At 46.9% G+C, this 15,590-nt stretch overlaps 1 protein-coding gene across 1 annotated transcript in view; it reads right to left on the bottom strand.

Annotated features, from left to right (window-relative positions):
• Window positions 1–15,590, bottom strand: part of Efcab6 (EF-hand calcium binding domain 6) — a 203,149-nt gene that overhangs the window by 181,800 nt on the left and 5,759 nt on the right. Inside the window, exon 2 of the mRNA XM_036207668.1 lies at window positions 10,573–10,679. Coding sequence (XP_036063561.1) covers window positions 10,573–10,643 — 71 coding nt within the window. The 5' untranslated portion in view covers window positions 10,644–10,679. The remainder of the gene's footprint in view (window positions 1–10,572; window positions 10,680–15,590) is intronic.

Below are 15,590 nucleotides of genomic sequence, written 5' to 3' on the forward strand. Positions count from 1 at the left end.
TTCCCCTATTTTCCTGGAAATCTAGCAGGCCACCCAAGTGCACAGGGCTGTGGGTACATCAAAAGCCAGGTGCATTCTTGGGAAGGTCTCAAACTCTCCCTTCAGGCTGCCCTTGAGGGTCTGTACAACCAGGGGAAGAAGGCCAGGCAGAGCTGCACATCCCTGCCTGGGAGAGAAGGAATGACTGTCCCATCAATTGCCACACCCAGAAAACTTGGAAGACTTGCTGTTCCCAAGCACTCAGAAAATGTCCAGTCATAAGCTGACTACAAAGTTAATCAACCAGCCACTTGGGGGCTGTGCAGAGAGGAAAGGCCCAACCTTACAAAGTGAGCTTAGAAAATTCACCAAACCACAAACAATAACAGAACACAGGAAGGGATGGGAACATGACTGCCATGATTCCATCCATGAATTACTTCAAATGCCAAGTTTTCAACAAAAGTTTTAGTATGGTCCAGGGCTGGGGAGAGAGATGGCTCAACTGTTGAGAACACGTAAGGAAGACTAGAGTTAGGTTCCAAGCGCCCACAGCAGATAGATCACAACCTCCTGTAATGCCAGTTCCAAGGGATCTGATGCCCTCTTCTGGCCTCCATGGGTACCTGCATTCATGATATGCACATACCACACATAGACTAACACATGCTTTAAAATAAAATCTTTTTAAAAACAAAATTTAAATGAAAGGATGGCCCACACATACTTGCCTTCAGAAATGAGGCAATCAAGAAGAGTTCTATGAAAACATATTATATGAAAAAAAAATTCAATTGAAAAAATGTTAAAAGAAATAAAAACAAGCTAAATCCTATATCCCCCATAAAAGCAAGGGAGAAATTAAGGTTTCCTTAGTCCCATGAAAATTCAGGTAATTCATCACTAGCAGACCCTCTTGAAAAAGCTCTCAAAGAACATTTTCAGAAACAAAGAAAAGTTATATAGGTAACAAATCATACCAGTAAAGCCACAGTGTGTCAGACAGGAGATGCAAATATAAGAGAAGCCATGTGCACCTGGAGCAAAGCCAGACACACTGAGGCCCCTGACTGGACAGGCAGATGGGGAAATAGACATTTCAACACCCATGGCTGGAGTCTTCCATACCCACCATTAACAATGGCAGAACTACTTAGGAGATAATTAAGGGCTGGAGAGATGGCTCAGCAGTTAAGAGCACTGGCTGCTCTTCCAGAGGACCTGGGTTCACTTGTTAGCACACACGTGAGGCTCACAACCCTCTGTTATTCCAGGGCCATGGGATTCAAGGCCCTCTTCTGACACTGTACATACATGGTGAGCAGTCACACATGCAGGCAAACACTCCTACACATAAAATAAATAAAACCTTAAAAAAGAAAGGCCAAGACTTGAGAGTCACTAAAGCCCCAACAAACTGACAGATACCTACGGAACACCTCCTCACCAGGATACAAATTCTTCTCAAATACAAAAGGCAGCGTTCTCCTGATAGACTACATCAGAAGATATTGCCTCAATAAACTAGTCCCAATAGATGATATCAGAAGGAACTTGCCTTAGTAAACTTGAAATGATTTAAATCTTCAAAATATGCTCTTAAACCACACAGGAGTGACACTGTAAGTCAGTAACAGGAAACACCCAGATCATTCACAACTGTGTGTGAATTAACATGCTCTTCAACAACCAGGCAGTCAAAGGAAACCAGGAGAATGCCGGAATCACTGGGTGGGGCTTGAAGCACACAGAAGGGGTTATAAAGCAACACTTCGACATTGTGAGACAGGTACTTACATTTAATTACTTATTCAGTGTGTGTGTGCCACAGTGCACATGTGGAGGTCAGAGAACAATTTACAGGGGCCATGTCTCTCCTTCCTCCATGTGGATTCTGGGGCCCAGGTTCAAGCCGTCAGGCTTGGCAGCAAGTGCCCTGACCAGTAAGCCAACTTGCTGGCCCCAAGTATCTGTATTTTTTGTTTTAATCTCAGATAAATAAAGTAAGCTTCTTCCTTAAGAAAAAGAAAGAAGGGTTAGGGATTTACCTCAGTGGTAGAGCACTTGCCTAGCAAACACAAGGCCCTGGGTTCCATCCCCAGCTTCAAAAAAAAAAAAAAAAAGAAAGAAAGAAAAGAAAAGAAAAAAGAAAAAGAAAGAAAACCAAAGTGACTAGATGGAAAGAAATTTGGAGTCTGGGGCCCAAAACATCAGAGAAAAAGCCACAGAGCAGAAAGGTCACTATTTGGAAATATTAGCAAAGTTGATAAATACTAGGGGGACAAAGAAAATAGAGAACATCTTTTAAATTAGAAATGGGAGAAGCATTACTTACTACCCTCCTTCCAGAAACATGGATCCTAAAGAAAATTAGTACAACTGGGCAACCAAGGAAAAAAACGGAAGCATTCTGAGGAAGACAGGGGATTGGAACTAAGGAAGAAGCAGGAAATCCAAGAAGCATGATGCCCCAGAAAGTCCAGTGTCACATGACTAACTAGTGATTTTACCAGATGCCCAAGGAATAACTAAAAGGCGCTCTACCACAAACACTTTGGAAGAGGAAGAGGGAGGACTCACATGGCCTCGGTGATTAAGTGTTTGCCTAGAGTGACGGGGCCACAAGAGGACAGCACCTGTCCGCACATCTATAAAGCCAGCGCTGGCCTGACAGAAACCAGACCATGGCACCAGAAATCACAGCCAGAGACCAGTGCGCTAGGTGACACGGGAACACTAACTAACCAAACCTAGCAACTTGCTTAAAGCAATAGCACAGCCAAGTGGGATGCATCCTGGGAAGCAAAGGCGGCTGACAGACCAAAGCTAACCTAGGCTGGGGCTAGCTCAGAGGTACAGCACTCTCACTTCTTGGGAACTGATACTAGTGTTGCTGTGATAGTCACGCACATACTTTTGTGTGGGTGTGCACTTCGGCTCAACTTGTGTGTGTGTGCCTGGAAATGAACCTGCTTGGTTGGCAACTCTGTTTTTGAGGGGTTTTGTTTTGTTTTGAGGCAGAGTCCAGATGTGCACCATAATTATCAGAGGGTCCTGATCTGGCCAAACTGCTTGAAATTAAATGTTAAGTCTTCAAAAACAAATGGCCATTGGACTAAAAAGATGGCTACTCCTTCAGTTTGCTTCCCAGCCCTCACATAGGCTGGACCATAACTGCCTGGAATGGCAGTCCAGGGGATCTGGGATCTGGCACCCTCTTCTGATCTGTGCAGGTGTCTGCACACACACACACACACACACACACACACACACACACACACACACACACAACTATCGAGCCCTCCCAAAGGCAGAGCCCCCACTACATAATCACTCAGAATTCAACCCCTACTCTTTTGTTTTGTTTTTGTTTTTTGAGACAAGGTTTCTCTGTGTAGCCCTAGCTGTCCTGGAACTCACTCTGTAGACCAGGCTGGCCTCGAACTCATAGATGCTGTGATTAAAGGTGTGTGCTCCCACTGCCTGGCTCTAAACCTGTACTCTTAAGGGTCCCATCACCTATGATGCCGGCACAGTAGGGACCAAGTTTCTATGTGTGATCTTTATAGTCCATCGGCATCAAACCACAGCATGTGGCTTATCCTATCAGAACCTTAGAGACCCAGCAGAGCTTGTCTTCCAGAACCAGCTGATTTTGACTGCACTGAAAGCAGGGGGTCACGGTATCACAGATAAGCTTCCAGAATCCTACAGGTTCTGAAGCATGTGGCTGTGTGTGTGTTCATAGAGTCAACACACAGTTATTGAAATGCCCTTCTAACAAGGCTGGGGACCCATGAACAGAACAGGTAGAATCCTGGGCCTCTCGGTCCTAACACTGTCACCATGAAGAGGGACAGGCAGTAAAGACGGCATGGCCCCAAGGGTGTGCTTGGTTTGGCAGAGCACTTGCCTGGAATGCACCAAGCCCTGTCTGTGTTCGGTCCCCAGCACCATGTAAAACCAGTTGTAGGGCTGTCCTGGTTTTTCTCTAGTGCTGTCATACAGCACTGACCAAAAGCAACTTGGAGAACAGGGTTTATTTGAGCTTACATCTTGTAGTCCCTCAGCCAGAAAAGCCAGCTCAGGAAACCAGAGGCAGGAACTGAAGCAGAAGCCGTAGAGGAGAGCTGCTCTCTGGCTTGCTCGGCCTGCTTTCTTACGCAACTAGACTGCCTGCCCTTGAGTGGTACTGTTCACAGTGGACTGAGTCGTCCTACACCAATTAGCAGTCTGCCCCCACACACATGCCATGGGTCAATCTGATGGACACAATTTCTCAATTGAGACCCCTCCTCCTAACCATGTCTGGGTTTATGTCAAGTTGTCAAAAAGCAGCTGTGGCTGTGGTGCACACCTCCAATCCCATCACTGGAGAGGTGGGGGCGAGTGGCTAAGAAGTTCAAGGTCATCCTTGGCTATACACGTTTGCATGTCAGTTGATGACCACAGCTGTCCTGTGACTTTACAGGATTGATAAGCTCCCAGAAGCCTGAGGGCTGGAAAGGCTGGTAGCACAAGATCTCTCCTCAGGCATGAACATCCGCAGAAGCACAGCCCTTGCAGCACATGCTGGTGCACAGGCCTGGGGTTTTTATTTTCCCCATAAATCCCCTTCTTAATATCAACGCAGCTTGCCCAGGCTTTGGCCCCATGCCTTACTGTGCCACCTGAAGAGTGAGATAATCAACCCCAAACCACTGCCTGAGGTGTGCTTTATTACTTCAATACAAAGCCGTTCAATTCAGGAAACACTTAGCCGAAGACAACATGCGAAAAGAAAAAAGAAAAAGGATTAGAAAAACCACCATCCTATGGATAGTAATTCCTCCTGAAGCCATGGAGAGCCTGGCAGGGAACCACCCCCTTTCCTCGGGAGAATGAATGGCTGGATGATCTGTGCAGGTACTTCCAACTCTCCTCCCTACTGACACAGGGTGATCTGATGCAGTTACAGAAGCACCAAAGGGCTGGTTGGAATCTTCTGGAAACAGACCCTATTGGATAGTCACCATAAACGTTCATGGTGTAAACATATGCCAAACAAATATCCACTCAGCAGAAGCTACAGGCAAGCCACAACTGGGGTCTGGAGACATGAGGAAACAGCCCTCTCACCTTCCTGAGTCTTTCCATCTCAGTCAGCGGGCAGAAGAACACGATAATATGATAAGACAGAAACAGGGCTGGGGAGGTGGCACAGTTGATGATGTAGTTGCTATGCAAGTGTGAGGACCTAAGTTCGAGCCCCCAGAACCCACATGAATAAGCTGGCCACAGTGGCAGGCTTTTAGCTATCCCAGTTCAGGAAAGGCTGAGATGGGAGCTTCCCTGGGATTCTCTGGCCAGCCGATCTTACAGACTTGGTATGCTCCAGGTTCAGTAAGGGACCCTGTCTCAAAAAATGAGGTGGGAAGAGACTGTCTTTGGCCTCTACATATGTGCTCATACACATGGACACACACACACACACACACACACACACACACACACACACACACACAAACGTTCAGGAACAAGGGGCCCCTCCCTCTTTAAGAATACCAGTGTAGAATGTAGGGACTCAGTGTTGTGTGGAAACCAAGTTGACCAAATAGAAGACAGTGGAACCTCCAGAGAGGCTGGGCACTCTAGGCAACAGGAAACAACGCGTGTTAGAAGTGATGAGCATACCAGTTACCCTGACCTGGTCCTTACACCCAGAATCCAAGTATTCAGACGATATACTGAGGCTGAGGACATAGCTCAATGGTACACCACTTGCTTAGTATATATGAAGCTCAGAGTCAATCCCCAGCACCACCAAAAAAATAAAAGCGGTCAAACAATATTCTATAAACTTATACAAATTACTAATGTATTAAGAATAAAACACACACATCGTAGAGGCTAGAACAATGACTCAGTAGTTAAGAGCACTTGCTGCTCTTCCACAGAACTTGGGTTCCCAGCACACACACGGTGGCTCACAACCTTTGTAGCTCCAGTTTCAGGAAATCCATCACCCTTTTCTGACCTCCATGGGCACTGCACACACATGGTGCATATACCTACATGCAGGCAAAATGTTTACATACAAAAAAAAATTTAAAAACCAAATATGTATAGAAACAATTCAGTGCTAGAGAGATGGTTCAATGGGTAAATTACTCCCTTGCAAATGTAAGAATCTGAGTTTGATCCTTAGAAGCCACATTTAAAAAAAAAAAAAAAAAAAAAAAGACATAGGCTGGAGAGAAGGCTCAGAGGTTAAGAGCACTGGCTATTGTGGCTGACAACCATCTGTAACTCCAGTTCCAGGTGATCCTCTACCAGCACCAGGCACATGTGCGGTGGTACACAGTCATACAGACAAAATACCCATACACATAAAATAAAGTTTAAAACCAACACACAAAAGTCAAATGTGTACGTTATCCCAGCGCCAAAGGGTGCAGTGTCCCCGAACCATCGAATCAGCCTTGCATGTCTCCTCTCAGAAATGCAGTCTCAGGTGACATCGAGCTGGGCTGAACAACTTTGCCAGCTACTTCAGAAACCCCTGTGGGCTTTTCCAAAGCTCCCCCACAAAGCCTCCACATACACATGCTTTAAGTCAAAACAATGAAAAAAGCTAGCAAATCTTCTGTCATGAGTCTCCCAGCTTCAAACACGAGACCTAGTGCCCATTTCTCCCCCTGCTGAGTGTCTAGTCATCAACACTGTAACAATCTTCTGGATAAGATACTAAATTAAACACTAGAGGAGGGGAAAGGGCCAAATTTACTGGGTCACTAAGGTTGAGACCCAAACTAAACTTAATCCTCATTAAGTGTGTGTTTATATGTGCATGTGTGAGGGATTTGTGTGGACAATGGGGCTTACACAGGTTTGATGGGGGAATAAAGACCCTTCACTATCAACCCACAAGAACACCCCAAGTTTGCAGTCTGTGACTGCAGTTACTGGAAAGGAGGCTTGGGAGGAAATAGCTTCGTGGGTAAAGGGCCTGGTGCACACCACAGCATGAGGACCTTCCTTCATAGCCCCAGCACAAAAGTGAAAAGCTGGATGTGGCAGTGTGTGCCTGTAACCCCGTGCTGGCAGGCAGAGGCGGGCAGGTCCTTAGGAATCAGCAAGCTTCAGGCTCGGTGGAGGCCCTGTCTATTAAGCAAAGTGGAGAACAACAGAAGAGAACCTCAACCTCTGGCTTCCACATGCTCACACACAGATGTATGCTCAATATATACACGCAGGCACTAGCACTCTTGAGAAACTCAGGGTTCTGGCACACACATGGGAAGCCCAGCCTGGTGTCTCACACTGCCTCCACCCTAAGACTTCATGGCTGCAGCAAGGCCCGGTCTACAGTTCTCAATGTGGGAATTAGAAGGATACGAGCAGATCTACAAGCTGCTTCCAAGTGATAGGGTATCTTAACAAAACAATTTAGCCAGCCATCTGAATTCAGTTTAGCAGAAACCACCGTGCTTATAAACTGACCAGTCTCCATGACGGCAGCCTCCTGTGTGAGCTCCAGCCTTCACTGGGGCCCCCTCATCCCTGCAGGGCCCCCTCCTTCATCCTGAACCCAGCCTAAGCAATGCTGCTGGGCTTTCAAACCTACCCTGTCACAGCACAAGACAGACCTCATAAACCCAAAAACCAAATAAGCCCAACTCCTAAAGATAATGTGTTTTAATGAGCTGGAAACGGCCATTATAAGAATATATAGTAACAACGCATTTAGAACAAGGTAAAGAGAGGGTGCAGTATGAGTCCAAACACCCTGATCTAAATGCCTGCTCCTCACGTGGGCAGCAGGGAGAGCAGGTGACAAGATGGCTGAACTGGGACGGTGGAGCCTGGGTCCTTTTGTTTCCACTGTTCTCTTACAAGTGGGTCATGTGAGCTGGCTTCTGCCCACCGTGCACTTCCCACCACCGCTGTGTCCTCCCACTCCCGGCTAAAGCCGCCTCCATGCCGTCCAAGGTCCCCGGGCACCAGGGCTGCCTTGGCACTGACCCACCATCGTTTGTAACTGTACTTTTATGTGGCAAATTGTAAATTAGACTTACAAGCTTCGTGACACCAAGCAGCCTCTCTCACCCCACAAACACCACACAGGCACTCACTCACCACACACATACTCACCACACATACACCACACACTCGCCACACATATACCACACACTCACCACATAGGTACTCACCACACATACTCACCACACATATACCACACACTCACCACACATACTCACCACACATATACCACACACTCACCACACATACTCACCACACATATACCACACACTCACCACACAGGTACTCACCACACATATACCACACACTCACCACACAGGTACTCACCACACATACTCACCACACATATACCACACACTCACCACACATGCTCACCACACATATACCACACACTCACCACACATGCTCACCACACATATACCACACACTCACCACACAGGTACTCACCACATATATACCACACACTCACCACACAGGTACTCACCACACATATACCACACACTCACCACACACATACTCGCCACACATATACCACACATATACCGCACACTCACCACACATACACCACACACTCACCACACATACACCACACACTCACCACACATATACCACACACTCACCACACAGGTACTCACCACACATATACCACACACTCACCACACATACTCACCACACATATACCACACACTCACCACACAGGTACTCACCACACATATACCATACGTACTATATACTACACACATACTACACATACACTATACATCATATTCTCTCGCCACACACTTACCACATACACTACACATATACCACACACTCACCACCCATGCATTCACCACACATACCATATACTCACTATACACACACATACACACACACACACACTCACCACATAGGCACTCACCACACATATACCACACACTCACCATAAAGACACTTACCACACATATACCACACACTCACCATACATGCATTTACCACACAAACCACACACTCACTATACACACATTCACCACACATATACCATACACACTCCACACTACATATACACTACATACACAATGTACACCACATATTCTCAACACACACTTACCACACACACTCACCACACACACTACACTTATACCACACACTCACCACACAATTGTACATATATCACACACTCACCATATACACTACACACTCACCATACACTTACCACATATACACTACACACTATAACACTACACACACCATACATACCATATACTCTCACCACATACACTCCACACGTAATACATACTCATCACACATATTTGCCACACATTCCACACAGTCACCTCACCTACCATACACACATGCTCACCATACACATGTACCACATGCACCCACCACAAACATACCACACATACTTACAATATAGTCACCACACATATACCACACTCTCACCACACATACCACATGCTCACCATACACACACCTGACATGCATCATATACACACAGTGCACTTATACATACCACATGCTACACACACCCCTCACACTTACCATACTACGTACCTCTACTACACACATACCACACATACACACTACAGACACACACTCAATGCCTAGACACACACATGAAATGCATGCAACACACACACATACATACACACACACACACACACACACACACACACACACACACACACACCATCTGTCTGTCCTTCCATGCCTAAAGATCACTCTCTTTATCACCACCCATAACCCCTCCCTCTTCTCCCATCTACTGAAAAGTAGAAAGTGTTAGTAAAGTTTTCATAGTACCACGCGTCTCATGAATTTCCATGTGTCTTCCCTAGGAGATGGGGGACCATGACAAAACACTGAGCACATATCAATCCTCAAAAGAGTGACACATGAGCCAGGCATGGTGGCACACACCTTTAATCTCGGCACTCGGGAGGATCTCTGTTATGCCTTCTCCATCATGGTCATAACGCTCTACCCAGTGGCTTTCTCAATGACCACCCTCACCCCGCTGCCAGACACAGTCAGGACAAGGGGAAGAAGCAGAGCCGCAGTTCGCTGCCACAGAGCTGTCCTGCTCTCGGCATTTCCAAAGTGTAAGAACTGGAGACAGTGACACCCTTCTCCTGCCTTACCAGCAGACGAGGTGTGTTTGGCATGTGCTATTTAGAGTCCAGCCAAGTCCCCCAAGCCCTCAGATGGAGCAGGCAAAGTTCCCAGAGTGTCCCTGCTTCGGTTAGAGCAACCAAACATTTGCTGCTGCTGCCACCTATGGCAGAAAGAGGGAACTGCAGCAGGAATCCTGAGCGGTCCAACTGTCCCCACAGGTGCCTGCCTGGGTTGGGGGGCAGCCCTGGTCATGATGGGTGTCTAATAATGGCTGTTGGGTTGACATCAGTGCCCGGGCACTCCAAGTCAGAACGCACAAGCCAGGGCTTTCTGAGCAAACAGGAATGTCCCTCCATGGCAGACGGATGGCTGACACAAACCAGAGGGAGGTGGTACAAGAGCTTCACCTTTGAGGGCACCCTCCCGGCAGACGCCGTGGCAGGCAGCGTGGCGCTGGACACAGCAGTGGCTTACCTGGCCTTGGTGCTGCCCGACTTAGTGCTGTTGACTTTGGCCACGTTTAGTTTGACGCTGTTACGCTTCATTGCCTCCCAGGTCAAAGACTTGTGAATTTGAGAATCCTGAGAAAGAAGAGCAGCTGGCTTAGCGCCCACGGGCTGGCCAGTTTCCTTGGTTCTCTGAGCCCCAAGTAAAGTTACTGCCGGTGAGTACTGTAGGCACACCCCATCCTCCCAGGTCACGGCCCCTCCCCCTTCTCTTTCTATCTTCCACACAGCACCTGAAACAATAACCTGGAAGCCCTATGGTGTCCTGTTTCTTCCGACCACTGTCACTCTTACAATCAGCCTTCTTGGGCCTGGATATCAGCCTGTGTCTTCCTGCAGCTGCCTCTCACTCCTGTTCCCACACCTTGTGTTCCCCGGGACACACAAGGACCTTTCCACGAAGGTGCCTTTGTCCTCACATGCTGTCACCTCTGCCTACCCACCCACACCTCTCCCTCTCTGTCCACTGAACTCTCCTTGTCCTGGAGCTCACTGCTTCTCAAGCCTAAGTGTCCCCTGGAATCTTTCTTAGAAACAGATGCTGCACCCAGTTCTAGATTCCGATTGCCATGCAGAGCAGGTGGGAACTAAGAATGTGTGACTGTCCAAGTTCCGAGGGGCTCTTACCGCCTCCATGGGCCCCCAAACATCACTCTGGGAACAGCTGCCCTGTACCTCAAAACTAATGTCACTTCCAGGGGAAGCCTTGGTGGTGGGTTCCTCCACACAGGCCAGCCCCCTTACACAGTGACACTGACCTCAGTCATCACTCATAATTCTTCATCCGTTTTGCAATGATGAGTCTATTGGGGAGAGTCTTGGTGACTCTAAAGGAGCTGGAGAGAAGGTTCAGTGACTAACAATAGCACTTACTCCTCTTACAGAGGACCTGAGTTTGGTTCCCAGTACACACATCAGGCAGCTGACAATAGCCTGGAGCTCAAGCTCTAAGGGATCCATCCAATGCCTTTTTCTGTGTCCCTTCCTCCTCTGTATACACACACACACACACACACACACACACACACACACACACACACACACACACACACACGCATGTAAATAAATGATAAATCTTTAAAAAATAAAATGGCACTGATCTACGAGTATAGCAGTATGTCTTTAGGAGTCATTTTATTGCTGTGTTCCTTTAGCAGAATAAAAGTACTGTTTTCCCCTAGGCCCATGATCTGTCTGGCCTTAAGTTCTTGGCTACTTTAGCAGGGTCAGGTATGGGTTCCATCTCATGGAGTGGGTCTTAAATCCAATCAAAATTGGTGACTCCCATAACATTTGTGCCACTGATGCGCCAGTAGATCTTGCATGCTGGTCAACGTTGCAGCTTGCAGGGTTTGTAGCTGGGTGATACTGTTGGTCACCTTTCTCTTCCAGGAGCATGCTAAAACCTTTCCGGCATTATGAATGCTAGTCATTAGGGGGTAAAGTGTCTAATTAGGCACTAGGTCAACTTCTCCATGTTCAATGTCACAAGTAAATGTGGTCTTCCGAAGCAGGGCCTTACTATCAGGTTGTGGAAAGCAACTAATAGCCTTGGCAGTAGCCTGTGGTGTTTGGAGGGCTCTATGGGACCCCCTGTGGTCAGCCCTCCTCAGGGAAGCTTCTTGTGGTTGACAGGAATTAATGCAGAGACCCACAACTGGACAATGTGCAGAGAGTGACAGACTTTGGAGCACTAAGTCCTAATTAGGATGTCTTCAGCAAACCCTTCCCCTCAAGGCTCAGGAATCTATGTGGAAGAGAAGGTGGGAAGATTATATGTACCAGAGGTGATAGATAACTCTAGACACAGCAGGACTGATGTACATGTGAACTCAGAGACTATAGCAGTACACAGGACCAATGAAGGCTCCAGCTAGACCGAGTCCCAGCACTGAGGGAAGTGGACACGGGGTCCAACCTCTAACCATAAAGCTATCTGCAACTGATACCTGCTGGGAAAGGGCAAATTGGTTTTCTGTAGTGACGTGACACTGGGTTTATCAATCACACTCCAGGGCAGGTCCCAGGCCCAGGAGTAGTTGACCAACAAAACAGACTCCATGTTTTTGTTTTTGTTTTGTTTCATTTGGGGGGTGGACTTTTTTGTTTTTTTCATTTTGTTTTGTTTTGTTTTGTTTTTGTCTTATTGGTCTTTTGTTTGTTAATTGTGATTTTCATTTTTGTGCTTTTGGGAGGTTTTGGAAGAGTCAAGACAGAATTTCTCTGTTTCGCCCTGGCTGTCCTTGAACTCATTCTGTAGACCAGGCTGGCCTCGGAGATTCACCTGTCTCTGCCTCCCTGAGTGCTGGTATTAAAGGTGTGTGCCAAAACGCTCAGCTTTTGGTTCTGTTTTATTGAGAGAGAAAGAGAGAGAGAGAGAGAGAGAGAGAGAGAGAGAGAGAGAGAGCAAGAAAAAGAAAGAAGGGGGTTCAGGGAGGGAAAAATATGAACAAAATATATTGTATGAATTTTTATAATATTATTATATTATTATTATATTACAGTCATGTTCACTAGTATCACCCCTACATCTTAGATCCTGGGTGGGTATTCAAGGCATAGTTCAAAACACAGGGCAAGGAAGGGACTGCTACTTCGGAAGCTCGAGGACTCCACACAGAAAGGCCTGCTGTGGCTTCGCTCTACCTGTTTTCTAATCACTTGGTGGGGACCACACACTGGCTTGAAGAGTACCCCAGGCACCCATTCCCTTCTCTCTGCATCCCGATGACACTGTGCATCTAACTTCACACATCTGGATTACAAGGCAGACCTTCGTCTCTCTCCCCTCATCTGCCTGCCTGTGTTCTCGTCTCAACGACACAGATGGGCCCGAGATGCATCAGGCGGTACAGGCTTTACAAGCACCTAGGACCAGAGTTCTATGCCCAAGTGCCCACACTAAAAAACAAAATCCAGAATGGTGGTACACACACAATCCCGGTGCTAGGGAGGTAATTCTAAATGGAGAAAGACAACATTCCTAAGGATGACATAGAAGGTTATCCTCCAGCCTACACACACACACACACACACACACACACACACACACACACACACATACTCATACACACACACACACACTGAGAGATAGCTTAGCCGTTAAGAGTACTGACTGCTCTTCCAAAGGTCCTGAGTTCAATACCCAGCAACTACATGGTGGCTCATAACCATCTATAATGAGATCTGGTGCCCTCTTCTATCCTGAAGCCTTATATGTAGGCAGAACGCTGTGTACATAATAAATAAATCTTTTTTTAAAAAAAGTACAAAATCCTATTATTCCCTTATTCTTAAAAATCATACTTCCAGGGGGACAGGGTGATGGACACTAGTAATCCTAGCTGAGGAAGAACTGTGGGTTAAAGGCCAGCCTGTTCAACACAGAAGACCCTGCCGCCGCGCACTGCCCCCCCCCATATACACACACCTCAGAATACTATTGCCTATTAATTTTTTAATGAACACTGCCAAAATATATTATGGAACTTCAATGAAACTGTCATGAGATGTGGGAATCAGGGGTCCTCGTGCTCCCAGATGAGCACTAGGGGAACCATGAATGGTAAACACAAGGCTTGTCTCTTCAAGGGGAGAGATGTACAACCTCTTTTCCACCCAGAAGGCTGGAGAGGAAGGATGTGGTTAATAACCCGGTGACCTTTATGCTGCCTGTGTGGTCAAGATCACACTAGACCCTCCCCCAGACCCTTACCATGGGCTTGCTTTTCTCAATCTATAAGACCCATCTTTATGGAAGCTGTCACATGTACTATAAAGTTCAACATAGTCATATCTCAAGCTTCACTACGTACTCAGGATTGAGTTGTTTATCACCAGAAAAATGTCACCAAATTGTGCTGTGCTTAAATAAGCCTAAAATAAACTATTTGGGGTCAGACTCTGGAACTTTTTGTTTTGTTTTGTTTTGTTTGTTTTTTTCGAGACAGGGTTTCTCCGTGTAGCTTTGCGCCTTTCCTGTGTTGATTAAATCAGCGCTGCCCGTGGCTGGCCGCCCTCGGTGGCCATGCCCACAGAGCAAGAGTGCTGCGAGCCATGTGATGTTAAGGCGGAGGCAAGGCTGTGGTGCTCGGGGCTGGCGGCTGGACAGAAGAGTCAGTACATCAGTTACCTTTTAGAGCTTTACTGGGAGAGAGAGGGAGAGAGAGAGACAGAGAGACGGTGAGGAGGGAAGAGAGCGGAAAGAGAAAAGGGGGGACACAGGAGAGGGCCTGCCCGCTTTTTAGGCTGGGCCACATCCCAGGCTGATGACGTAATTAAGGACAGAACCCTTACATCCTGGATCTCGCACGTGGGAGGCAGAAGCTGGTAGATGTCTGTGATTTTTAGGCCAGTGTGGTGTACATAGCAACTCCCAGGCAAACTGAAGCTATATAGTAAGTCCCTGGCTTAAAAAAAAAAAAAAGGTGGGGGAGCTGGAGAGATGGCTCAGTAGTTAATAGCACTGGCTGTTGTTGGAGAGGACCTGGGTTCGGTTCCAAGCATCCACTTGGTGACTTACAACTGTCCTTAACTTCAATTCCATGGGGTCTAGCACCTTCACCTGGCCTCTGTAGGCATTGCATATACACAGTATACATGCAAGCATGCATGCAGGCTAAACATTCATATATATAAAATAAATATTTTTTTAAAGATTAAAAATACAATGCTTCCTTCACAAGGATGCTGTTTCAGTCATGTCTACAAGGAGCTTAGGCCTCTGAGTTTATCTTCTGACCACTTTGCTTGATAAAGAAAAAGATATGCCGGGCGGTGGTGGCACACTGGGGAGGCAGAGGCAGAGGCAGGTGGATCTCTGTGAGTTCGAGGCCAGCCTGGTCTACAAAGCAAGTTCCACAGAGAAACCCTGTCTCAAAAAACCAAAAAAAGAAAAAGAAAAGAAAAGAAAAAAAAAAGAAAAAGATACAAGGCCCAGAGGCGCTTGCAGTTCCGTCTCTGTGTCAGCGCCACAGGCTGGGGAGG

Source organism: Onychomys torridus, chromosome 16 (genome assembly GCF_903995425.1).
Source record: "Onychomys torridus chromosome 16, mOncTor1.1, whole genome shotgun sequence".
NCBI lineage: Eukaryota > Metazoa > Chordata > Mammalia > Rodentia > Cricetidae > Onychomys > Onychomys torridus.